Source organism: Mustela nivalis, assembly GCF_964662115.1.
Source record: "Mustela nivalis genome assembly, chromosome: 18".
Lineage (NCBI taxonomy): Eukaryota > Metazoa > Chordata > Mammalia > Carnivora > Mustelidae > Mustela > Mustela nivalis.
The window spans coordinates 57612727-57640178 of record NC_139037.1 but is presented as its reverse complement, the minus strand read 5'-3'; the positions used below and the strand labels follow the sequence as shown (position 1 = coordinate 57640178).

At 48.1% G+C, this 27452-nt stretch overlaps 1 protein-coding gene across 3 annotated transcripts in view; it reads right to left on the bottom strand.

The window, feature by feature from the left end:
* Window positions 1–284: 284 nt before the first annotated feature.
* The window catches only part of LOC309853035 (optic atrophy 3 protein-like), a 45929-nt gene continuing 18761 nt past the window's right edge, over window positions 285–27452 (bottom strand). For 2 of the 3 annotated variants that reach the window (XM_082710667.1, XM_082710666.1), the window contains exon 2: window positions 285–3610. In XM_082710667.1, the coding sequence (XP_082566793.1) occupies window positions 3192–3610 (419 nt within the window). In that variant the 3' untranslated portion in view covers window positions 285–3191. Of the gene's footprint in view, window positions 3611–4316; window positions 4741–27452 lie in introns of all 3 variants that reach the window. The other variant, XM_082710668.1, reaches the window with a different exon arrangement.

Below are 27452 nucleotides of genomic sequence, written 5' to 3'. Positions count from 1 at the left end.
GTCCCGTCTGGATTCAATGAGGCAATTTTTCCCCAAATCACCGCAGGGCACACAGGTTAACGTTGTACAAGCAAAGTCTGGATATGCTCGTCCCCCTGCTGGACGGGGGACGCCACAAGGCAGGGTTGTGGCTGTCTGGCTCACTGCTGGGACCCTAGCGTGACAGAGAGCACGGCAGGGGACATGGTGGACACCTGAAAGCTTCCTGAATGAAAGGAGTCGGAAGACGTTTTTTTAAGGTTGTAACAGGGGTTTTTTGCAGATTAAAAAAAAAATACATCAACTTGAAGACAAGCACCCCCATTTATGAATTTATTCTACCCCTCTCCCCAAGTCACAAATATATACAAAACTTCAGCTAGTAGGAAACCAGAGTAATGAAGCATGCTCCCGTCTCAGCCTCGTGCATCAAGAGGGGATTCCTTGCATTCCCACACACCCTGATCCCACCCAGTGCACAAAGCTGACGCATCCCACAATGTCTGGCCACACAGAAGGACACGCAGAGCTGAGTTCTGAGGTCTGAGTCTCGGAGACGGGACAGTAATGGCACATCAGGGTAAAGACCGGCGTAGGTGTATGGAGCTTGGGCTCTGGTACAGACTGTCCATCTCTGGTCCCACTCCTGCTTCTTTCCTGCCTATGTGTCCTTGGGCAGGTGACCCCCCCCCCTTTCCGTGCCTCCATTTTCCCATGAATGCAATGAAGAAAATATTGGTAAGGGCCACTATCTATGGCCATCATGGGAGTGGGGAGCACATCACAGTCACTGACCTCCCCCGACCTGTGCTCTAGAGATGGGTCAGTGTCCCAGGGCACCCCCAGGAGTAGCCATGGAAACCGGGCCCTGAGCCCGCTCACCTGGCTCCGTCCCTCACCCCATCCTCACAGTGCTCACTCTCTCTGAATCTTCTTCTCATTTACCCACTCAGGTCACTTCCGATTGTAAAGACACCTCCACCCAGAAGCCACCTCCTCAGCTCCCACTATAATCAGTTTCTCCCCTTCATCTAGAAGACGAAGATGATCTTTCAGGACCCCAGTTTCTTGGGTTTCTGTCTGGGTAGAAGTTGTGTCCAGAGCCCCCACTGCCCGGGCCCCCTTGCCCCAGCACACCCTGGCAGAGAGGTGAGGGAGGAAGGAGTTGAGAGAAAGCTGGCCCCTCCCGCTTCATCTCGAGCTGCTGGAACCCAGCCCAGGTAGAATGGATCTTGGATCTGACCCTGCTCACTAAATGCTAAGATTTCAGGTGTGGTCTGCGGCTGTTTTGAACGGAAATTGAGCCCCTCCACCCCCACTCCCAATGCTGCCTCTGGGAAATGCCTTGGGTCTCTGTGGAGATCCCTAACCACCCTTCCTCCCCAGTAACCGGCTCCCTGCTCCCCTCTCCCCTACCGGGGCTCTCTAGCACCTGCACCCCTTCTTCTCCCATCGCCCTCACTGAGCCCCACCCCCCACCCTGCTCTGATTACTTCACCACCTTGGTAAGCCACGGGCTTCGTGGTCTTGGGCAAGTCCCTTTGCTTCCCCTGGGTCTCAGAGAAAGAGTTCATAGGATCGCTGCTCATGCACACACATCGGCTTCTCTCATTTTAACAAGACTTGCCCCCATTTTGAAGATCCCTGTGTCCTCAGACACATCCTAAAGTTGTCTTCCTCACTCTGGGGCTCTTTCATTAGGGCAACATAACACAGACCTCCCGCGTCAGTGAGGTTCCCGGGAGAGGCACCCAGTGGTAAAGGCTGGTTTCTGGATTGTTCCTATCATCCCTGTGAGGAAGGCCACGTGTCCCGTGGGGTTGGCAAGAGTCCCAGCGTCCTCTTTGGGGCGGGGAGGTATAGTGGGTTGGATGGTGGCTCCCCCAAAGACATGTCCACACAGTAACCCATGGAACTGTGGTCGTGAGCGTATCTGGGAAGAAAAACCCAACTCTGTAAACTAAGTTAAGGACCCTGAAGTGAAATCATCCTAGGTTTGGGGGAAGGGGGCTAAATCCAAAGACAAGTGCCTTTCTAAGAGACTCAAGAGAAGGCCACGTGAAGGAAGCAGAGACTGGAGCTCTGCAGCCACCAGCCAAGGAATGCCTGAAGTGCCCAGAAGTCAGGAGAGGCAAGGAAGGATGGCCCCCCAGGGCCCTCGGACGGAGCGCTGACAGAGCATGGCCCTGCTGAGACTCTGGCTTCAGATCTCTGCCTCCAGAACTGTGAGAGAACACATTTCAGTGGTTTTAGGCCATCAAGTTTGTGGTCATGGTTCTGGTAGCCCTAGGAAACTCAGAAAGACAAACGGGTGGCCTAGTCTAGTGGGATGGAGGTGGGGCCGAGGGCTCTGGAGGCATGAGGGGGCCAGTGCGTGAAGGGGGACGGCCGGATCAGTCCAGAGCCCCAGCGGGAGAAGGGCAAGGGCACAGAGGTCAGCAGATCTGGATGGCACAGGAGAAATATGATGACATTGTGTCGGGAGAGGCCACGGAAGAGGGCATGTCAGGAAAGGCTGAGGGACTTGGAGGACAGCTCAACAGGGGGCCGGGGCTGGATTTAGCCTTAGACAGGAGTCATTTTTCCACCACAAAGGGGTGTTGGGGGATCTTTTGGTATCTCCCACTTGGGGTCACAGCAGGGTACCTCAGCTCCCGTTAAGGGGGGAAGACAGAGCATTCAGCCGATCAGCTGCAGGCCAGGAGCCCCCGTTTGCCCCTCAAAGAGAGCGGCCAAAATCCAGCTAGAGCCCACCTTAGACGCCGGGGACAGAAGTGCACGAACCACGCTGCATTTCTTTACAATGGTCTGTGCTGACCCACCAAGGGGGAGGGGTGTCCCAGTGACAAGGATGAGCGTCCCAGGGAAGGGTGTCACAGACATGGGGGTGGGGGTGGGAATGGGGTCACAGCTTGATTCAGCTTAAGTCCCGTTCGTTTTTCCTCCTGCCGGAAGAGTGAGCCTGTTGTCCTCCTGGCTGGGACCGCATAGGTCCATGTGCTTCAGGGCTGTACCGATGAATCAGGGCTGGAGGGCGATTCGGGGGGACGGCTTCACCGCTGGGGCCTGTCCCCCGTGGAAGGTCCCGCGGGCCAGGAGGGGCTGACTGAATCCAAGTTCCATCAAGATCCTGGGGGTTTCCGCAGGGCTAGCGCAGGTGGGGGCAGTACGGGGAGAAGGCCACATCGGGGCACACACAACCACGGCCAAGTTCACGCTTGCGCAGACTCCTGCACCTTACACGCGGATGCCGCCTGGGGCGTGGCCGGCGGGTCCCGGGCGCAGAGCTGGGCGCGCACCTCCCGCATCTGCGCCTGTAGCTCCTCCAGGGCGCTGTGTGCCGGCGCCGCCTGCACCTGCGCCTGCAGGGCCTCCAGCGCCAGCGCCAGGCGGCCCACCTCGTCCTGCATCGCGTCCCAGGCCGCGCGCTGCTCCTCCTCCTTGTGCCGCTGCTGCGCCTGGTGGCGCCAATATTCCAGCACCAGGCAACCGCCGCCCACGATGAAGATGGTGGCCTCGCCCAGCAGCTCGGCGCCCAACTCGGCCGCGGCCTCCTCGTTCAGCGGCTTGATCACCGTGCCCCGGAAGCCCATGATGCGCATCTTGGTCCGCATCTCCACCCAGTGGTACACTGCGGGGGAAGAGAGGGGTCAGGTCTGTGTGCCAGGAGCCCCCGACAAGCCCCACCCCTCTGCATTTGGGATATCCAGTCTGGAGCACTGGGGACACCACCGCCAGAACTGGGAGGAGGCGGGATCACCTTAACCAAGACCACACAGGCCTAGCCCAGGGATGTTGAGTCAGCGGCCTGGGGTGGCCCCAGGAAATTGAGGTGGTCCTCAATTTCCCAGAGGATTCTGCCAAGCAGCCGGGAATCAGAAACCCTGCCCAGGAAGGGAAGTCCTCAGTCTGTTGGGGGGGGGGGGGGCGGAGATGGGGCATGGGGCAGAAACGCCCTTGCAGGGTTACAAGGAGCTCCCAGGACACAAAGTCCTTGGAAGGTAAAGGCTCAAGGGCAGACTCTGCTCTTCCCCTCAAGCCCCCAGCGGGATTGCCAAGCAGCAGTTATCCAACCCACTTCTCAGGAGAAAGGCAGACCCCCCCCCCACCCAATTTCTTTCCAAAGCTTCCCCAAATTCAGAGGGCTGCAGGGTAGAGGGTCCTCCTGGCTCCAAAGAAAGGGCCCCCGCAATGCAGGAACGCATGCGAAGCAACCATGAACGGGGCTAACCGAGCCTCTCTGCAAGTCTGGTGGCTCCCATCCCCGATTTTCACCAACCCTGAGGAGGGAGGGAACCGTCCCATGAGCTCTTTGCCGTGAGGTGTGGGGCACGTACCTTGCACGAGGCTCACGAGCTCACTGCGGCTGCTGCAACCAAAGCTCTCTTGCCTAGCTGCTCCTTTGTGCAGGGAGATGCTCGGCATCTGAGTCTTAAAAACCAAGGCAGAGCTGATGCCGGCCCCTGACTCCCTCCTGCAGTAATTCTCATCCATCCAGGATACACAGAACTGCGGTCTAGTTCCCGTGGAGATTCAGGTCCAACATATAGCACTTCACTTCTAACGTTTTGCAATCATCAACGTAAATGCATAACATATGAACTGTTTTACGTGAATTGTGCGCTAGTGATTTTGAAAATCCAGAGACTCCAGAGAATAAGGACACTTACAATCTTATGGTCCCCAGAAGTGAAGCACAAATTAAAATTTGGACGGCTGTACCTATTGTGGTTGCTGACACACACTTTATTAGACAGAATTCTGTAAGGGAAGCGTGAATAGAAGTTCAAGGACAAAAGTTCAAGGAACAATATGAAATTTCTGACTGTAAGAGAACAGCTTGTTCATTTAGCCCCCCCCCCCAAACCAAGAGCAGTGGGCGCCAAATTACAAGGGTTATGCGGATTGCATTCCATGCTTTGAAGGAAGGATGGCGCCAACTCGGAAAACATCAATATTCATGACACATCAGAAATTATATCCTCTGCGTCTACTTGAATTCATGGAGAAGTCTTAGCTGTCACCTTGAAAATGCACTAGAGGATATATAACTTCTCACTGTTTTAAAAGGGTGGGGCGGCGGGAATGTTTGACGAGCTCTGCCTGGAGCCAGCGGGGGGATCTGAGGAGCATTCCCAGGGTCCCCCCAAAACTGCCGCCACTGAGGTTGCTGTTCCGCTAGTTATTTATTTTTTTTTTTAAGAATTTTATTTATTTATTTGACAGAGAGATCACAAGTAGGCAGAGAGGCAGGCAGAGAGAGGAAGGGAAACAGGCCCCTGCTGAGCAGAGAGCCCGATGTGGGACTCGATCCCAGGACCCTGAGATCATGACCTGAGCCGAAGGCAGTGGCTTAACCCACTGAGCCACCCAGGCGCCCTGTTCTGCTAGTTGTTACAGAGGCCCTGGTGCAGTGGGGTTCCTGGGGTCTGGGCTGTGCAAACCTTTCCCATACTGAGGTCCCTAGCTTCAGGCCAAGATGGGGTTGGCCTGGAGCTCTGTCACCTACTGCCATGACAGCCCACTTCGGGCTGCCCCTGTAAAACGGGAAGGTGATGACCACACACCAGCCCTGGGGTGCCGGGCCTTTTGCTGTCACATGATCCTGTCAGGACCACAAGGCAGAGTGGCAGGAGAGCGGTGAGGAGAGACAGTGCCAGCTTCTACTGCCCACCCTCCATCCCAGCATCCCACTGTGGACAGAGCAGGAGCCGGGTCAGTGGTCGAGCCTGGGTATGCAAAAGGGAGTGGGTACGCGGGGTGCGGGCACACACGCAGGCATAGGAAGTGAAGTTCAAGAGCGTGTGTGTGAGAGAAGGCTTTCAGAGCAGGGGCCGATGGCAGTCTCGGATCTGGGGCTCAGGTCCGTGTGGGAATGGGGTGTTGGCAAGAAGGGGTAGCCATGAGGAGCCAGGACAGGACAAGACAGGACAGTACCCGACCTGGGCATCCAACAGGTCCCCAGATGTCTCCCAGATACCTCACCCTCACTGTGTCCAGACCTGACCCTGAATCCCCACCCCCAACAGACACTTGCTCCTCCTCCTGGGTCCATCCTGTCACCAGGCCAGAGACCTGGGACTCAGGTATTTCCCACCCCCACAGCCTCTCAGCCACGTGTCTCCTCCATCTCCTGAAGTCTCTCCCACACCCCATCCGCTAATCCAAGTCTCCTGACCTGAGCTCCCTATTCAGGAACGTCGGTCCTGACATTCTGTGTCTTCCCTTCAGAGCATCTGTTACAACTGGGACCAATCTGGTCATCCAGGCACTTGCCTGCACTCTGCGTGAGCCCGAGGGCAGGGCCTAGTGCTGTCCCAATCACTGCGTGTCCCCTGCGTGTCCCCTGCCAGCAGTAGGCCAGGCACACAGGCGATCCCCAGTATATCCTGTTGAAAGTGTCAGCAGGTCCCCACCCCAGCCTCCCGCCCCTGTCCCTGCACTGTGCTAGAAGCTGGTTCAAACACAACCAAAGCACAAAATCCCGCCATTCCTTTCATTAACAAAATTAACACACTACATGAAAAATCAACTACTCAAGCTATAAGCTTAAAAGTCAGAGGCCCCATCTTCAGGTCCACCCCAACGGCCCCTTGAATCTTGCCCTAACTGGCCTTCTTTCCTCCTAGCATCATGACCCTGAGATCTGATAGTAAGTGTAGGCCGCTCGTCTCTGAGTTTTTCACCTGGAAATTTGCTGCTTTTTACACGTTTTCTATTGAGCCCCCAGCCCTGGTATAAAAGACGAGCTCTCTGTCCCCACGCAGCCTCCCCATTTTCACAGATGATGTTTACACATTTCTCGTACTATTCGCTTGTCACTGTCTCCTTCCGAGTGCTCCTCCCCTCCCCCATCCCTAGGCCAGATCATTCTTCCACATTACCCAGGTCTGGTCCACAGGTTGTTTGGTGGCTAGAGTAAGGCCCCTTGTACTCTGTGTAATATTTGTAAAAAATTTAAAATAAAGAGCACATATAGTGTGACGATGATGGACACACTACCCGGTGCGTTGTGACTGTCACGAAGGGGGCCGCCTATGGGAGAGGGCTTGGCAGCAAAGTCAGGTGGTGTCTCTATCCTACGTTCCATCACGCCACGGATCAACCATGTGTCAGTCGGCTCTCAGCTGAACAACGATTTTCTAGAATTTGATCTACCCTCACATGATATTGCTAAAACCACAGGTCCTGTCCCAGTAATGGGTCATGCAATCCATTTCAGACCAGTATTAAAAATATGATCAAGAGGGGCACCTGGGTAATTTAGTGGGTTAAGCCTCTGCCTTCGGCTTAGGTCATGGTCTCAGGGTCCTGGGATCGAGCCCCGCATCGGGCTCTCTGCTCAGCGGGGAGTCTGCTTCCCCCTCTCTCTCTGCCTGCCCCTTGGCCCACTTGTGATCTCTGTCTGTCAAATAAATAAATAAAATCTTTAAAAAAATATATATATATAATCAAGAATATAAGAGAAACCATCAGATGGCCCTTGAGGGCATCAAGCTAAGAGAAATAAGTCTAAGGAAGTCCAATACCATATAATCTCACTTATATGTGGAATGAAACAACAAAGCCAAGCTCACAGATACGATAAAAAAAAAAAAAAAAAAACCGAAACTCTAGAATGTAACAGAAGCATCAAAGGCAACCTTTAGTCAGGACACGTATGGTTTCCCAAAACTTTTGTTCTTGTGTTGTGTGTGACTGCATGTGTAACTGGAACCCAGGCAAAAGGCTGAAAGTCACTGTCCTAGACTTTGACTGGAATTCCAGTGACTCTACAGATACTTTCCTGGATAGCAGCCTCTCCCCAATATTGAGTCTTTCAATCCACAACCCACGAATGTAATATCTGATTTCCACTTAGCCTCTAATTTTCTCTGCAAGTCTCGAGGCTCTTGATCTTAGGGTTGTGAGTTCGAGCCCCATGTTGGGTGCAGAAATTACTTAAATTTTAAAAATAATAAAATAATTCTTCTTTGCAAGTCTCTTTGATTATATTTATTCCTAGGTATTGATTTTTTTTAAATGTTATTATTCATGGTATTTTAAATTCTACTTTAAGGGTACCTGGGTGGTTCAGTCAGTTAAGCATCTGACTTCGGTCAGGTCATGATCTCAGGGTCCTGGGATCGAGCCCTGCATCATACTCCTGCTCAACGGACAGCCTGCTTCTCCCTCTGCCTCTGCACCTTCCCCTAGTCATGCTCTCTCTCTCTTTCAAATAAATAAATAACTTTTTTAAAATAAAAATCTTCAAAAAAAATAAATTCCACTTTCAATTTGGTGGCAGCTGGCCTACAGAAATACAACTGAGTTACGTAAATGTTTTTTTTTTAACCAATGACTTCAGTAAATTCATTCTTTTTTCCTTTTCAATGAAAAATAACTTACATAAAATACACAACTAGCAAGTGTAGAGCGGAATGATTTTTTTAAGAAAACTCTTTAAGATTTTATTTTTAAATAATCTCTACACTCAATGTGGGGCTCAAATACTCCCAACATTGCTACATTCCACCTACCTGAGCATCACCCTGATTAGGATCTAGAACATTCCTGTACTCCAAAGGGCTTCCTACCCTTAAGCCCTCTTCCAGTCAGTACCCTCCCAAACCACCATCTGACCTCCTCCATAGATATACATATACGCTCCAAGTCCTATTCTGACTTCTTCGTAGTAAATCATTTGTGTTCCCTGTTCTGTCCTCGTTTGCTCAGCATTACATCTGAGATGGCTCGAGTTGCTGTGGGTTTTCGTAGCTGCCTTTTATCGCGGAGTGGTCATTCATTGTGTGGATGGACCCATGCGGCCCATGCTCTCCCCGTGGGCATTTAGGGAGCCTAGAGCAGCACTTTTCCCAGCATTGAGACAGCTGAGTCACAGGACACTGCCTCACCCCGGAGACAGAAAACGGGGAGGCAGGGCTCTTTATCCATCAGTTGCTTTACTCACAGAGCCTGGGAGAGTGGCCAGGGCAGGGGGACCTTTCAGCTGGGGTTGACACAGGGACGTGAAAAGGACCACAGCTCACTGTTTGACTTCAGTGGGTTCCTTCATTGCTGCCTCCCAGGTAAGTTCTAGAGAATTCAAGAGGCCTGTTTTGTTTTGTTTTGTTTGATTCATACAGTAGGTTTCATTAGCTCTCTATTTTCTCTCATCATGCCTGGAATTGCAACGGATGCTCCTGAGGTCGTCAATAAATAAAAAAGCAGAGAAAAGGCTTCTTACAAAATGAAGTAAAATGTTGGTAATGAATAAATAAAGTTTAATAAGGTGGAGACAGACCAGCTCGTTCAATACCAGACAAATTAAAGTACATGGCTCTCTTTTTCTTTTTTAAAGATGTACTCATTCTTTTGAGAGAGAGAGAGCACGAGCAGGAGAGGCAGAGGGAGAGAAGCTCCAGCAGACTCTTCGCAGAGCACGGGCCGGACGCAGGGCTCAACTTCCCGACCCTGAGGTCACAACCTGAGCCAATACCAAGAGTCGGACCCTCAACCGACTGCGGCACCCAGGTGCCCCCATAGCTCTTTTGTTAAGTGTGTTTAGTACGCACAAAGCAGAACGCTATTTTTATCATCTGATCGCAGAAAATATGAGTTCACTTTCTGTAGCCTCAAATTGTGTGATATCTTTAGAAGACATAAATCTAAATTCTTGAAGGAAATATTTTGATTTAGTTCAGTCTAATTTAAGCTGATATATAATTATAGAGCAGGCGAAATGACTTTTTTTCCCCTATTTCACCCATTCCCTACCCTTCACTTCTCCTTTGGTAACCATCAGTTTGTTCTCTACGGTTAAGACTGAGGAGCTGCTTTTTTAGCAAGAGGTGTGTGTGTGTGTGTGTGTGCTTTCACTTCTCAGTTGAGAAATGAGATGCAAAAAATGTCCCACTGAGTTCAGCTCCATGACTTTTTACACTTGTACACACCAGGGGTTCTCAGCTGGGGGCAATTTTGCTCCCTGGTCCCTCCCAGTAGCCCTCCACAAGTTTTGACAACCAAACGTATATCCCGACATTGCCAATGTCCAAGGGAAGGAGGGAACCAAGGGTTTTTTTCCCATATGGTTATGCAACTGCGCCATTTACTGAATGACCATCCTTCCCCCACTGAGGTGCAGTGCTACCTTTATCGGAAAGCCACTTACGTGGAGGTCTAATTTTAGACAGTCTATCCTGTCCTATTGGTCTAGTTGTCTCTCCTTGCACCAACACTCCTCTGTGTTAATGACATCAGCTTTAAAGCTAAGTCCTGGAGCACCTGGGTGCCTCAGTGGGTTAAAGCCTCTGCCTTCGGCTCAGGTCATGATCTCAGGGTCCTGGGATCGAGCCCCATATCCGGCTCTCTGCGCAGCAGTGAGCCTGCTTCCCCCCCCACCCTGCCTGCCTCTCTGCCTACTTGTGATCTCTGTCTGTCAAATAAATAAATAAATAAAATCTTTTAAAAAACAAAAAATAAAAAAAATAAAGTTAAGTCTTTAGGTCTGTTTGTGTGAATCTTCCAACTTGGTTCTTCCTTGAGATCTTCTATTCTAGGATCTCTAAATGTCTTACACATTTTAGAATCAACTTATTCCTGACAACAAAAAGGCATGTGCGGATGTTTACTGGGGTTAAACCAAATATAGAGTTCAGTTTGTGGAGCCTTAATACCATCACTGAGTCTGCCAGTCCATGAACAGGGTAATATCTGATTGGTTGTTGTTGTTGTTACTGTTTAAGACTTTCTTCCTAAGTCATCTCTACATCCAGTGTGGGGCTTGAACTCACAACCCTGACACTGCGTCACATGCTACCAATGGAGCCAGCCAGCTGCCTCTTTATCTGTTTTCTACAAGGATTTTTTAATTCCTCTCAGCCGTATTTTAGGTCATCAGAGTAGAGTTCTCGTATACATCTTTTGTCAAACTTATTTCTATATATTTGAAGACTTTTGGTGCTATTGTGAATGGTATTTTAGAACCCACTGTCCTATTGTTAGTTTGCAGCTTACCGAAATACAATTGATTTCTGTATATTCATCTCGTATCCAGCGATCTTTCCAAAAAACATCTATTTATTTTAATGGCTTGTTTTTAGGCTCTTTTGGCTTATTTATGTACATAGTCCTATCATCAGCCAGAAACCAGTTTTACTTCTTTTTCAATGTGTATGCTTTTAATTGGGTTTTTGGGGTTTTGTTGTTGTTGTTTAAGTAAACTCTGTTCACAACATGGGGCTTGAACTCATGACCCCAACATCAAGGCTCTATGGACTAAGCCAGCCAGGTGCCCCTTAATCAGTTTTTCTCAATTAGCTTTTTTTAATTTTTCATTTTCTGGGGCGGGGTGTGTGTACCTTTTCATAGTAGCTACAACCTCCAATTTATATTGACGAGAAGAGGTGAAACTTGTCATATTCCAAATGTCAGGGAAAGTGTTCTTTTTTTTTTTTTAAAGCTTTTATTTTTTTAAGTGATCTCTATACCCAACATGGGGCTCAAACTCACATCGCAAGATCAAGAGTCACAAGCTCTAGTGACCGAGCCAGCCAGGCGCCCTGAAAAGTTTTCATTTTAATCTTTAAGTATAAATATGGTGTTAACTGAACGACTTTGATAAAATAAGCTTTGTCAGATTAAGGAAGTTCCTCTCCGTTCCTAGTTTTTGGAGCACTTTTATCATGAGTAGGTGCTGATTTTATCAAACGCTTTTCCTGTATAATATGATCATATGGTTTCTCTCATTTCTCCCATTCCTAAGGTGAATTACATTGATTGCTTTTCAAATAAATGCAAACCAACATTGCAGTCTTGGAATAAATCTCACTAGATCATGACTTGTTATTCTAACATATTGCTGGCTTCTGCTTGCTAATATTTTTGTTCAGGATATCGGAACCCATGTTTGCAAGAGATTGTGGCCTCAAATTTTCCTTTCTTGTAAGGACTTTGTTGGGTTTTTGCCATCAGTATTCTACTAGACTCATTAAACAAGTGTTTTCACTTTTCCTATTACTTAGAAGAGTTTAGATAATGGTATTGTTTCTTTCTTAAATGTTTAGAAGAATTTACCAGGAAAGCCATCTGGGCCTATAGTTTTCTTTTCTTTAAAAAAATTATTTATTTTGGAGAGTGCATGCACACAGGCTGGGGGACAGGCATGTGGAAAGAGAGAATCTTAGGCAGACTTGTTGCTGAGCATGGAGCCCAACACGGGGCTCAATCTTCCCACCCTGAGATCATGACCTGAGCCAAAATCAAGAGTCAGATTCTTAATCAAGTGAACCACTCAGTCACCTAGGGCTTGTAGTTTTCTTTACGGGAAGGTCTTTCATTATTGATTCAATGTCTCTAACAGATACAGAACTATTTAGATTCTTTTTTTTTTTTAATTTTATTCATTTATTTGACGGAGATCACAAGTAGGCAGAGAGGCAGGCAGAGAGAGAGGAAGAAGCCGGCTCCCCGAGGAGCAGAGAGCCCGACGTGGGGCTCGATCCAGCACTCCGGGATCGTGACCTGAGCTGAAGGCAGAGGCTTTAACCAACTGAGCCACCCAGGCACCCCTTTATTTTCCTTTTTTTTAAAGATTTTATTTTTAAGTAATCTTTACACCCAATGTGGGGCTCAAACTTACAACCCTGAGATCCACAGTCACTCTACTGAGCCAGCCAGGCACCCCTACTATTCAGATTTTCTATTTCTTCTTGTACCAAGGTTGTTAAATTGTGTTTCCCCAAGGAAACCATCCATTTCCTTTGCATTATCAAATTTATTGACTAAAGTTGATCAGTATCCTTTTGTCATCCTATAGTTAGGCTCTTTACTAATGCCTCATTTTTTTCATTCCTTTTAATGGAAATTTATGTGGTTTTTTTTTCCCCCTTGAGTAGTATAAATTTTTTCAAAGGACCATCTTTTGGTTTGGTTGCATTTCTCTACTACTTGTCTGCTAACTCCTAGTTGTCCTGCAAGGAGGAAGCTCAGGTGTTTCCCCCTTCCACACTGAGTCAGATGCCCCGTGGGCTCCTACATCTCAGCCCTGATCAATCAGGTGTCCCTGGTGACATCTGTTTACCCCACTGGATCATGGGCTCTGCAACGGCTAGGCTCACCCTTCCATCTCACACCTAAATTAACCTCTGCCAGGGATAACACTTCCCCACTCCTCTTTTCTTAACTCACCCTAATTCATCTTTTAGATCTCAGCTGGAGCGTCCCTTCTTCCTGGAAGCCCTCCCTGATCCTGAGGCCAAGTCAGACACTATCTCTAATGCTTCCAAAGCTCCCTGCGCTGCCCTCATCACAACACTGTTTCTTTTGGGTTAAATTATTTTTAAAATATGATCCAGACTCTCTTCCTTCTTAAAATAGTTATATAAATATGTTTGAACTAGCCTTATGCATCTTACCAGCCCCCAAAGATTGGTTTCACTGTTTTCAAGTTCCTTGAGGCCCCGGCAAATTCTCCCTGTTCCACGGGTAACTCAGCTGTCACTGCCTGGAAACTGTACTATGAGTCCCTAAAGGGCAGACCGTTTCCCAGAAACACCCAGCCCAGAACCTGGCATCAAGAAGGCACCACGGAATGTTTAATGAATGGACGAACAGCCCATCTTTCCTTGAAGTTTCCTCAAATTCGCTGTATATAATGTCATTATGAGCATCCACATTTTCTCTAAACATTCTTGTCTGTTACCAATTTTATACTTTACTAAAGTTTGCTGTTTAGCCTTCCTCCAAAGAAAAAGAATGCTGCTTTTCCAGAGGGGGAGAGAATGTAACAGGTTGTTTTAGCCCTGGAAAAGGCAATACTCGTCTAACCTGTTAGTCAGCCCTCAGTCACCCAGCTGGGACTTCTAACAATACCCCCACCCCCATCCCTGTGTGCAGCTTTCACTTCCTGCCTGGGTACCCGCTGGCCACGTCCTGCCAGCTGCCCGCTGGCAAAGGAGTGCTCTTCTCTAAGCCTTATTAGTTCATCTTCAAAATGAGGACCCTTCCACCTGCGGGACAGTGCTGCTGAAATAATGAAATGAGATCTACAGAAACCTTCTCAGTTCAGGGCCAGGCTTGACCAAAGAAGCGAGGCTTCTGGAATCTGACAGACCTGGACTCCAATCTTGGCTCTCTCACTTTCAGCATTTGCCAGGGGAGCCTGAGCTCCCCCATCAGTAAACTGGGGGTCAAAATATGCACCTGTGAGGACTGGGAGAATGGCGATGAGAGGCTTAAGTGAGAAATCGCTCCATTTAGTAAATGTGAACCTAGCATCCTCTTCCTGACTCCTGTCTGGAATTTTATTCCTAGAAATATGTCCTACCCGCTGGTCTCAGCTCTGACCTTGGGCTACATAAAATAGTTTTCGGTCTCCTCACTGGTCTCCGTGTCCTAGTCTTGTTCCTTTTGATCTGTCCTCCATACCACAAAGTATCCCAGCTCAGGCATCCCCTCCTCCATGAAGCCTGCCCTGACTTCCAGAGCCCTGGGCTCCCCTGCCAAAGCTCTGACCACTCTGGGTAATCACTGTGTGGTGACAAACCTATTGCCCCAACCGGACTGCAAGCCCCATGAGGGCTGGGCTTGGGGCAGACTCGGTCACTGCAGTGTCCCCAGCCTTCAGGGGGGCACAGCACAGGTATTCAAAGAAAGGGCTAATCCGTGAAAGTCCACAGGCGGTAGCCATGGACCCCGGGCATGGCTCCCTCTCACCTGGCTCTACCCATGTCCCACCTGCTTTCCAGCTCATCTGTCCCCTCAACACAAGGAGGCACTGCACAGCACCCACTTCTTTGGGAGGTGTTGGCATCTCTTGGCTCCAGGCCCTCCCCCCTCAGACTGTCCCATCTGCCCATCTGTCTCCTGTGAGAAGCCTTTCCTTGGCCTTAGGGACTACTATGGTACGTCTCAGGACACTGCTGCTCAAGGTCCTCTTCTCATTCAACCATCACAACCACTTCCGGGGGCAACTCAGACCCTCATGACCCCAACTCCAGGGCTTGGATCTTCCTCTTCAGCCCCAGAGCTCCAGGCTCTGGGCACCTCGGATTCGGACCCTCTGGGCCACAGCACGATGGTCGACCAGTCCCCAGGAGTTTTCCAGGGGAAAGGAAGGCTATGTTAACCCATGGAGTCCATCCAGATGAAGTACTTGGCCACAGCTAACTGTTGTGAAAGTATCTTCCTGAGCGTGGAACTGCAGGTGGCTGGAATGTAGCTCTTTCCTCAGGAAACTGTGCTGTGAAGACAAAGGCTCCTCTTCCTCCACAGTGGGGGCTGGGCGCCTCAGGGGCTGACACGGGCCTCCTCCCCACTGCTGGAGTCTCCTGCACACACATGCTGACTGCCTTGTAAAACGAGGGGACCGTGTTCCTGTCACCCCACTGTGGGCATGAAGGGTCATCGTGACCACCCTGCCTACGGAGTGTACGTACTGCGGGGTGGCCCGGGTGACGGAAGGGCCCCAACAGGGACATGAAGCACGGAACTGCTAACGGACGTTACTGGTAACAGGAAAGTTAACTGTTTGAGAGAGAAGCGCCTTTTGAAGTATGAGGGAAATAAAAGCACTGAATCCTTATCTTCCGTATTAAGAGATCAACAGTTAATTAAAAAAAAAAAAAAAAAAGGAAAAATTTAAAAACTAGGAGTGTCAGCACCTCCTTTAGAAATAAAGTGGTCAGGGCACCTAGGAGGGTCAGGCCTTGAGTGTCTGCCTTCAGCTCACGGCATGAGCCCAGTGTCCTGGAATCGAGCCCCGCATCGAGCCCCGTGTCGAGCCCCACGTCGGGCTCCCTGCTCTGCAGGAAGCCTGCTTCTCCCTCTGCCCTTCCCCCTGCTTGTGTTCCCTGTCTTGAGGTCTCTCTCTCTCTGTCAAATAAATAAAATCTTTAAAAAACTAACTAAATAAATAAGGTGGTAAATGCGAAAACCAGCCGAAAGAGTTAAAGTGGTTACCTGTGGGGAGCAGGAATTGAGGTGGGGAAGGAAATGGCTGCATTTTCTTCTTTTTCTTTTTTTAAAGTTTATTTATTTATGTAATCTCTACACCCCACATGGGGCCTGAATTCAGGACCTTGAGATCAAGAGTTGCACGCACACACGCCCTTCAGCCTGAGCCAGACAGGCGCCCCTGCATTTTCCTCTTTTTATCATAAATCACAAATGTATTTGACTCTTTAAACTAAGTACTTGTACTCCTTTGACAACATCAGTAATTAATGTAATGTTTAAAACAGAAACACATTTTTAAAAACCTGCCCAAGCCAAAGCATTCCATCCAAAAGCAACAGAATACACATTCCTCATGGGGCGCCTGGCCGGCTCAGTGGGCAGCGCGTGTGACTCTTAATCTCGGGGTTGTGAGTTTGAACCCCACGCTGGGTGTGGAGATTACTTTAAAAATAAAATCTAAAAGAAAAAAAGTACACTTTCTTCTCAAGTGCACATGGAACATTCTCCATCACATCCACTTCCAGGGTAACTCAGATCCTCCTATGAACCCCAAGATCATACGTTAGGCCACAAACAACTTTACGAAGTCTGAAATTTGGGGTGCCTGGGTAGCTCAGTTGGTTGGACAACTGCCTTTGGCTCAGGTCATGATCCTAGAGTCCTGGGATCGAGTCCCACATCCAGCTCCCTGCTCAGCGGAGAGTCTGCTTCTCCCTCCGACTGCCATCCCCCATCTCATGCTCTCTCTCTCATTCTCTCTTTCAAATAAATAAATAAAATCGTAAAAAAAAAAAAAAAAAGTCTGAAATCGTATCAAGCATCTTTTCTGACCACAGTGGTATAAAACTAGAAATCAGTTACAAGAAGGAAACTGAGAAATTCAAAAATACGTCAACATGAAACATGCTACTGAACAACCAGCAAGCCAATGAAGCAATCAGAAAATCAATGAAATGGGGTGCCTGGGTGGCTCAGTGGGTTAAGCCTCTGCCTTCGGCTCAGGTCATGATCTCAGTGTCCTAGGATCAAGCCACGCATCAGGCTGTCCGCTCGGCGGTGAGCCCGCTTCCTCCTCTCTCTCTCTGCCTGCTTGTGATCTCTCTGTGTCAAATAAATAAAATCTTAAAAAAAAAAAAAAGAAATCAAAAGTATCTTGAGTCAAATGAAAATGGAAATACAATATACCAAAACTTTGCCTCTCCATCTACTTGTGATTTCTCTCTGTCAAATAAATAAATAAAATCTTTAAAAAAAAAAAAGACAGACATTCCCAAGGGCACCAGGGTGGCTCAGTGGGTTAAGCCTCTGCCTTCGGCTCAGGTCATGATCCCAAGATCCTGGGATCGAGTCCCGCATTGGGCTCTCTGCTCAGCAGGAAGCCTGCTTTCCCTTCTCTCTCTGTCTGCCTCTCTGCCTACTTGTGATCTCTCTCTGTCAAATAAATTAATTAAAAAAAAAAAAAAAAAAAGACAGACGTTCCCAGCAATAAATGCCAACAACAAGAAATAAGAAAAGTTTCTTTAAAAAAAAAAATTATTTTTAAGTAATCTCCACACCCAACGTAGGGTTTGAACTCACAATCCCGAGATCAAGAGTCAAATACTCCTGTGACTGAACCAGCCAGGGACCTCGAAACAAGAAAAATTTCAAATCAACAACCTAACTTTATACATCAAGGAGCCAGAAAAAGTGGAGAGCCCAAAGTTAGCAGAAGGAAGGAAATGACAACGATCGGAGCAAAAATATATGAGATACAGACTAAAAAGGCAATATAAAAGACAAGTAAAACCAAGAGCCAGATCTTTGAGAAGACAAACACAACTAAAAAAACTTTAGCTAGACTCCCCATGAAAGACAGAAAACAGAAAATCAGACCCGAAAGACAAGACATTACAAATGACACCCCAGAAACACACAGTCTAAGAAACTACTCCAGATAATTATGTGTCAACATATTGGATAACATGAAATGGATAAATTCCTAGAAACATACAACCATCCAACACACAATCATGAAGCAACAGAAAATCTGAATAGAATGATTATCAGTAAGGAGACTGAATCAGGACTCAAAACCTCTCAACAAACAAAAAGACAAGAAATGGCAAGAGTTGGCAAGGGTGTGGGGAAAAGGGAATCCCTCTGCACTGTTGGTGGAAATGTGAACTGGGGCAGCCACTATAGAAAACAGTACGGAGATTCCGAGAAAAAAAAAAATTGAAAATAGAATTACCAAATAATCCAGTGATTCCACTTTTGAGTATTTATCCAAAGAAAAGAAACATACGAATTCTAAAAAATCTATGTGCCCTGTGTTCACTGCAGCATTACTTAAAATAGCTAAGGTATGGGGGCATCTGGGTGGCTCAATGGGATGAGTCTCTGCCTTTGGCTCGGGCCCTGGGATTGAGCCCTGCATCGGGCTCTCTGCTCAGCAGGGAGCCTGCTTCCCCCTCCCGCTCTGCCTGCCTCTCTGCCTACTTGTGATCTCTGTCAAATAAATGGGTAAAATCTTAAAAAAAAAAAAATAGCTAAGGTATGGAAACAACTGAAGTGTCCATCAACAGATGAATGGATGAAGAAAATGTGGTAAGTGTGTCATATATGGACAATGGAATATGATTCCACCATAAAAGAAGAATGAAATCTTGCCATCTGCAACAACACAGATGAACCCTGAGGACATTATCCGAAGTGAAACACAGCAGAGAAAGACATGTACTATATGATCTTACCTGTAGGCGGAATCTAAAACAAAATCAAGAAAAAAAAAGTTCACAGATATGGAGAACAGACTGGTTCTGGTTGCCAGGAGTAGAGGGCAGGAGGGAGGCCAGTGGGCACAGAGAGTTCAGAGGAACAAACTTCCAGTTATGAAATACACAAGTCTGGGGGTGTCACATACAGCATGGTGACTACAGTTAATAATACTGTTCTGCGGGCGCCTGGGTGGCTCAGTGGGTTAAGCCGCTGCCTTCGGCTCAGGTCATGATCTCAGAGTCCTGGGATCGAGTCCCACATCAGGCTCCCTGCTCAGCGGGGAGCCTGCTTCCCTCTCTCTCTCTCTCTCTGCCTGCCTCTCCCTCTACTTGTGATTTCTCTCTGTCAAAAAAAAAAAAAAATACTGTTCTGCAAATTTGCAAGCTGCTTAGAGAGCAAATCTTAAAAGTTCTCATGAGAAAAAAGAACATTTTATACCTACAAACGGTGATCGGTATTAACTAGACTTACTGTGGAGATAATTTTGCAATACAAGCAAATACCAAATCATGCTCTATACTCGCAACTAATATAATGGTGGATGTCAGTTACACCTCCATATAACACAAAACCAAACAATTGTCCAAGCCAGAAACATAAACAGTACATTTGGGTTTCCAGGCCTCTGCCCTGGCCCAACCGCCTCCCTGATCTCTGGTCCCATCCTCATGCATGTTCCAATTCCAAAGTCACCATATTAAAATGACCATCGGGGGACGCCTGGGTGGCTCAGTTGGTTAAGCGGCTGCCTTCGGCTCAGGTCATGATCCCAGCGTCCTGGGATCGAGTCCCACATCGGGCTCCTTGCTCCGCAGGGAGCCTGCTTCTCCCTCTGACTCTTCCTTCCACTCTGTCTGCCTGTGCTCGCTCTCATTCACTCTCTCTCTGACAAATAAATAAATAAAATCTTTAAAAAAAAAAAATAAAATAAATAAAATGACCATCGGAGGGGTGCCTGGGTGGCTCAGTGGGTTGGGCATCTGCCTTCTGCTCGGGTCGTGATCTTGGGGTCCTGGGATCGAGCCCCACATCAGGCTCCCTACTCGGCAGTGAGCCCACTTCCCCCTCTCTCTGTGCCTGCCTCTCTGCCTACTTGTGATCTCTCTCTGTCGAATAAATAAATAAAATCTTTTAATAAAAATAAATAAATAAATAAACAAACAGACCATCAGATCAAGGTACTCCCCTGCTTAAAACCCTTCAATGGCTTCTACTGACTCTAAGATATAAAGTCCAGATTCCTTAAAATGACCTACAGGTCCCACATATATGATCAGCATATCTTCTACTACCAGTCCTTCATATGCACAGAATTATATTTGATATTCAAAACATTTTTTATGTGTGCTCCCTTGGCCCAGGGCTCAGTTCAGGGGCCTCTCCTCCAGGAAGCCTTCCCTGACCCCTAAGCAAAGTCAGGTACCCCTCTGGGTTCTCTCAGTCTCCAGAGCTGAGTTATGCCCACTTGGGGCCATCACTGTCTAGGGAGGAGTCTGTCTTCTCCAATAGAGGAGGGACTCTCCTCTGAGTCCCAGGACAGTGGGACAGAGCTGTCTGGGTTGCTGCTGTGTCCCCAGGGATGTCCAGCACGAGACTGGACCCAGAGTGAGCATTCAGAGGGTTCAAGGAAAGAAAAAAAAGAAATGAAGGAAACATACCAAACATTAACTTTTGGTTACCAGTCAGGACTAGCAGTACTAGTATATAGAGTATGCTGTCTTTTTATTTCTTATCTATATTCTAAATTTTTTCTACAATAAACATGCAAAAATGCTCATTGTAAAATCTGGGAACCACAATTCTGATTCTAGGAGTTTATCACTTTCTTTTCTAAGAAAAGAAACAGGGATTTATTATGATTCTTTTTAAAGAATTTATTTATTTATTTATTTGACAGAGTATGCAGGCACAAGCAGGGGGAGCAGCAGACGGAGGGAGAGGCAGCGGCAGACTCCCCGCTATGCAGGGAGCCTGACGTGGGGTGTGAGATCCTGACCTGAGCCAAACACAGATGCTTATTAACCAACTGAGCCACCCTGGCGCCCCCAGGAAGCATGGATTTATATAAAGTATCGAAAGATACCAGAGAAACATATCCCTGCCCCACACACCCCTGGCCCATTTAGCGGGGAGCTTCCTCCAATCCAGGCCAGGCACTTGCTCTGCCCTCAGCCCCTAGTGGATAGGAACACAATGTAAGCACCAGCCACCTCTGTGGGGCTGACCTACAGGACTGCTGGGACTCCCAAGGAGGGGAGTGCACAGGTGACTTTCACGACAAGAGGTATGTGAGTGGTGACCCAAAGGTCTTATGGCCACAGGACAAGGTCACTGTGAATAATCCTCATTGGGATGATGGGTTCTTGGGATGTTCAGTGGGAAGTACGTCAGCTGGGATGTGAGGGGCCTCCGTATCTCTGTCGGGAAGCTCTCCCGCCGCTAAGTGGGTTGTGTACCAGCACGGCAGTGGGCTCAGCCAGCAGCCAGCATGCTGGGGCCAAGGGCTGCTCCCGCTAGACAGACACTGGTTCTGAACCTCAGGTGGACCCCGGCAGCCAGCCTTCACTCTCCTCTCCTCTGAATCCCCCTGCCTAATGCTGTGGCCACTCTCTGACGGATTACTCTTCATTCTGGCTCAGGTCATGATCTCAGGGTTGTGGAAACGAGCCCCACATCGGGCTCTGTGCTCAACACGGAGTCTGCTTGAGATTCTCTCCCTCTGACCCTCCCCATTCTCCGCTCCAGCTCGCTCGCTCGTAAGTAAAATCTTAAGAAAAGTTTACCGGTTGTACACTTTAAATATACACTTAATAATACACTTACTGCATGTCAGTTCTACCTCAGTGAAGCAATCAAACAGAAAAGAAACAGAAGAGAATAAAACAGAGCCAGATAGACTGAGCTGGCCTGGAAGGAGGAGTCAGAGCTGGCAGGGGGATGAGGAGCAGTTCCCGGCAGGCAGATGAGAGCTGCACTTGACCCTATTTGAGGGCAGCCTCCCAGGGGCTTGGAAAGCCTGGACTTCTGAGGCCTGCACTGACCGCTCTGCCTCTCAACTTTCCCGCCTGCACCTGCAACTTGCAGACCCCAGACTGAGGAGCCCCTTGGGCTGCAGATCTGTGCGGCTCTCGGCAACCCCAGAGCTGGTCCCCCCCCGCATTAAACAGACAGAAGAGCTGAACTTGAGGGAGGAGGGCAGAGGGGTCCCAGGGCAGCCCAGGAGAGGTGCTCGTGACCCACAAGGATGACATGTGGGGCTGCTGTGGGCAGCTCCCAGCGGTGCAGTGCACCCCAGATGTCCTCATCATCCCCAAGGACAACACCAACTCAGAACATGATGGCTGCAGGAAATACAATGGGAAGAACAACAAGGTCCTGGGAAGCATCCTCCCCTCCCGACCTCTCCTCCTCTTTCCTCCTGAGCCTGCCACCACTTCTTTTTTCTTGGTAGTTTTTAAATTTTTTTTATAGATTTTATTTATTTATTTGACAGAGAGAGAGAGCACAATAGGCAGAGAGGCAGGCCGAGAGAGAAGGGGAAGCAGGCTCCCCGCTGAGCAGAGAGCCCAATGCGGGACTCAATCCCAGGACCCTGAGATCATGACCTCAGCCGAAGGCAGAAGCTTAACCCACTGAGCCACCCAGGCACCCCTCTTGGTAATTTTTTAAAAAGATTTATTTACTTATTTGAGAGAGAGAGCAAAGAGTGCACACGAGCAGAAGGGGCAGAGGGAGAGAGAGAATCTCAAGCAGACTCCATGCTCAGCGTGGAGCCCAACACAGGGCTCAATCTCATGACCCTGAGATCATGACCTGAGTTGAGACCAAGAGTTGGATGCTCAACCTACTGCGCAATGAGGATGCCCAGGGTGAGGCCCCAGCTCAAGAGGACTGCCAGGAAGGAGGAGCTGTAGAGAGAAGCTCCTACACCACACTGGGCTGTGCTCAGCAACCTAGGGCCTTCAGCTCAGCCTGTGCGCTTGCTAACAAATGTTAGCACGTCTCCTTTGCCACAAAGAACTCTGGGTAAGGGGCTCCAGAACCACATGCTTCACCTTCCCATCAACACCTACGGATGGATGCTCAAATTGGTGGGCAAAAGCTGGAGGAGAAACAGGGTATCTGCACAGTCTCAAAGTTATCTTCTCCAAGATATTTATTAACTCACAAAGGGAAAAAAGTAATACTGTGGACAAACCTAGCAACCACATGACCAAGGGCAGTACAATCAGAGACAAACTGACACCGTGATGTCCTGATGCAGTGCACTGAGGAGGACACAGCATCATTCCTGGGGCATTCCCGCCCAAAGTACAGAAGCTCTTTCCAATCACGAGAAAGCATGAGACAAACTCAAATCGAAGGACAGTCTACAGGGACACTGGGTGGCTCAGTCGATAATAAGCGTCTGCCTTCGGATCAGGTCATGATCCTGGGGTCCTGGGACTGACTCCAGGATCGGGCTCCCTGCTCAGTGGGGAGCCTGCTCCTCCCTCTGCTTACCACTCCCCCTGCTTGTGCTCTCTCTCACTCTGACAAATAAAATAATAAAATAAAATAAAATAAAACAAAACAAAACTTAATTAATTAAAAAAGAAAACATGAAGGACAGTCTATAAAATAACTAATCAGGACTCTTCAAAAGGGCCAAGTTCTCATAGTGACATTTTTCTGGATGTCTCTTAAAGCAACGGAAATAAAAGCAAAAATAAACTTTTGGAACTACATCAAAATAAAAAGCTTCTGGGGGCGTCTGGGTGGCTCAGTGAGTTAAGCCTCTGCCATTGGCTCAGCTCATGGTCCCAGGACCTCCCCAAGAGCGGGGAGCCTGCTTCCCCCCCTCTCTCTGACTGCCTCTCTGCCTACTTGTGAGCTCTGTCAAATAAATGAATAAAATTTAAAAAAAATAATAAAAAATAAAAAGCATCTGCACAGCAAAGGAGACAGTCCACAAAACTGAAGGGCAACCTATGGAATGGGAGAAGACACTTGCAAATCACATACTGATAAAGGACTAGTATCCAAAATACATAAAGAACTTATACAAGTCAACAGCCAGAACACAGACAATCCATGAACAGACATTCTCCAGAGAAAATATACAGATGGCCACATCTGAAGTGATGAACATATGAAAAGATGCTCAACATCACTTGTCATCAGGAAAATGCAAATCAAAACCACAAGGAGATATCACCTGATACCTGTCAGGGTGGCTAAAATAAAAAACACAAGTACCAAGTGTTGACAAGGATGTGGAGAAAAAGGAACCCTCTTAACGCTGTTGGTGGGAATGCAAACTGGTGCAGCCACAGTGGAAAACAATATGGAGATTCCTCAAAGAGTTAAAAATAGAGTTACCCAATGATCCAATAAACATACTAACGCGTATTTACCCAACGAATATAAAAACATTAATTAAAAGGGATACATACATGCTGATGTTTGTGCTGCATTATTTACAATAGTCAGATTATAGAAGCAGTCCACGTGTCCATGGAGAGATGAAAGGATCAAGAAGATGGGGTGGGGCACCTGGGTGGCTCAGTGGGTTAAGCCTCTGCCTTTGGCTCAGGTCATGATCCCAGGGTCCTAGGATCAAGCCCCACATCAGGCTCTCTGGTCAGCAGGGAGCCTGCCTCCCCCCCTCTCTCTGCCTACCTGTGATCTCTGTCAAATAAATAAATAAAATCTTAAAAAAAAAAAAAACACTTAAAGGGTCAAGGTCACAAAAAACAAAGACTGAGACACTGTCACAGATTAAAGGGGACCAAGAAGACAGGACAGCTATATACAAAGGGAAACTGGATAAAATCCTGGGGCAGAAAAAGGAGATTGGTGGGAAAACTGGTAAACCATGAATGAGGTCCGTCGTGGCAGTGACCATGCTGAGACTCATTCATTCCTGGGTTTGCTCGTGGTTCCATGTTTACAGGGAGCCTCTCTACTTGCTATGCACTCTGGAGTCAGTAACTCTCCTTCTGGGGACGGATGCCAGCTTTACCCACGCAGGTGGGGAACCCTGGCCCCGCATGTTAGTCCTGCAGCACTGTTTACAGAAGCAATGAAGGAAAGCCAGCAGAGACCCTACAAGACTACCTCCGAACTCCTGAATTACAGCTGAATGGAAGAGTAAGGAGGGTGTTGACGTGCTATCAGTGCTCTCTCCCGGGTAAAGAGGTCGGTGAGAAGCAGTGAGGTCCAGCACCAGGCATTCAGTTCGCTACGCTTGGGGAAAAAAGGTGAGGTAGAGTGGCGTGCGTATCAGCATTTGCTTGGAAAGGCAGTTTTTGTTTTTGTTTTCTCCAGAAAACACACAAGGGAAGAGTGGTTTGCCTCCCTGGAGGGGAACAGGGAGCCCGGAGCACAGAAATGGAGGGAGCCTTTACACAATCACATCCTCTTTTGAACCTTAAGGCATGTGAACTGACTATCTTTTAAACAGGTTGTGGTTAAAAAAAAAAAAAAAAAAAAAAATCAATCAATCAATCAACAAGCAAACCACCCAAGCCCAGGATTCTTGGTCAAACCTATTAGATTGAACACTCTGCTTTCTCCTTAAGCCCACAAAGACAGCAGTTGGATAAAAAGAAGCTAGAAGCCACATGAACCCTGGGGAAAGGGAAGGAAATCCACACAGGCCTCCGTAGGGGATGCAGACAGCGGCAAGGTGACTGAGCCAGAAGGGAGGCTCTGGGTACCCATGGAGGGGTGTGGGGGGCAACAAGAGGCAGCTGAGCCGAGAGACTAGAACAGCAGACACCAGGTCACTCTGAGAGTGAAGATAAGCTGAGGACCCCCAGGACTCCCCCAAGCCTGACATAGGAGACTTCAGAGGGTGAAACAGGGGGACTCCAGGAATAGCAGAGGGCGGGGGACCATGGTGAACACAGGCCTGCCCTTCTGGCATGAGGTTGGTGGTCAATGCACAGAGGTCAGACATCTGCTAGCCCTTGGGCTTGAACCTCAGTGACCTTGCATGGATTTGCTGGTGGCGAAACCACACCTTCCCATGAGATGCAGAAAGGGGCTCTCCTCAACCACGAGCCTTGGTCATCCCAGGAGCTCGGAAAAACTGGGCCAAGGACATCTCAGTAACTTCCAGATCCTGCTCCCCTCTCCAGGAACACAGGGACCCTTCCCTTCTCGCCCTCCAAAGCCACAGTGAAATGGGTATTAGCTGGTTTTGCTGGCCCACCATCCACTCCCCTTTCTCTGGAAACTGCCCCTAACTCTCTTTGGGGGAAGTCCATCCCTCACTCTTCCTCCACATTGTTCAGGGAAGGCCAACCCCAGCCCCCAGCTTTAGGTGCTGACATTCAGCCCTGGGATTTTTCCTGGAATGTCAGAAGAGTCATCCTCTCCTTCCCTTGGGTTTGCTTCGTGAACACGATATGAACCTGGAGCCACTGAGGCCATCTTGTCTCCCTAAAAGAGAGAGCTTGCCTGAGAAAGAAGATAGCACAGAGAAACAGTATTTTGTGACCTTGACCCTTTAAGTTTTGTTTTTTTTTAAGATTTTATTTATTTGACATCAGAGATCACAAGTAGGCACCAACATCATAGCAAAAAGGCCAGAAGGATAAATATGGGTAGGTCTTCTGCACAGAGTAAGGGCAACTGTCTTTGAAAAACAGTAAAGCAAATTCTCTTTCATTCCTTTTTTGTCCTCGGTTTCTTTTGTGACCATGACACAGGGTCCTTGCTGCCCTCAAGATCAAGTCTAAATGTGTTAACATGATCTGTCCCTGAAGAGCCATTCAGGCTCTTCTCTTACCACTTCCGGTCCCACCGGCTACTTTTCAGCCAAGCCAGCCTCCCATAAATTCCCCATTACAATTTTACTCTGGCACATGTGGTTACCCATGCCTCCATCTTTCCACTTTGTCTAGCTCACTCTTCCTTGATTCTGCCATCCACTTTTCCTGGGGGCCCTCCCCAAGCTCCATACTCGCTAAGGACCCTCCCCCCAAGACTTCCCCAGCCTAGCATTGACCACTTGTCTAGTGACCACTACCTAGCTTCTCTATCAGGAGAAGCTCAATACTATACGGACAGCAGAGACTCAGGTCTCTTATTAAATAGATACAGCCCCAGTGCCTGGCAGGTAGGCGTTCAGCAAGGACCCAACAGGGAAAAGACTCCAGAAAGCACTGGGTGGATGAATGAGATAAAGATGAACAAACAAGGCCAGGACAGGGTTTGTTTCACTCCTGTGTCCCAGTCACCTAGCACAGAGCATGGAATAAAAAGAAGTTCATGGGAGGTGTGTTCAAAGAATGAGAACAAAAGTGAAAGTGAGATAAAAACATATCAGCTTGGTGAAGAAAGGACACATTATTCAATCAATGCTGTTGGGACAAGCGGACAGCCAACTGCAAGAGAAAATAAAATAAGGATCCCTACCTCACACCTAATACCCCAAACTGCAGATGCATCAAAGACTTAAACATGTACACAAACAGGACTATAAAATTACTAGAAGAGGAGCACCTGAGTGGCACAGTCGGTTGAGCATCCAGCTCTTGATTTCAGCTCAAGTCATGATCTCAGGGTCCTGGGATTGGGCCCAGCAACAGGTTCTGCACTCAGTGTGTAGTCTGCTTGAGATTCTCTCTCTCCCTCTCCCTCTGCTCCTCCCGCTTATGCTGTCTCTCTCTCTCTCTCTCTATATATATATATATATATTTTTTTTAAGTCTTAAAAAAAAAACTACTAGAAGAAAACAGAAGAGAAACCATTTATTATCTAGAAATAATCTTTCTAAATACACCACA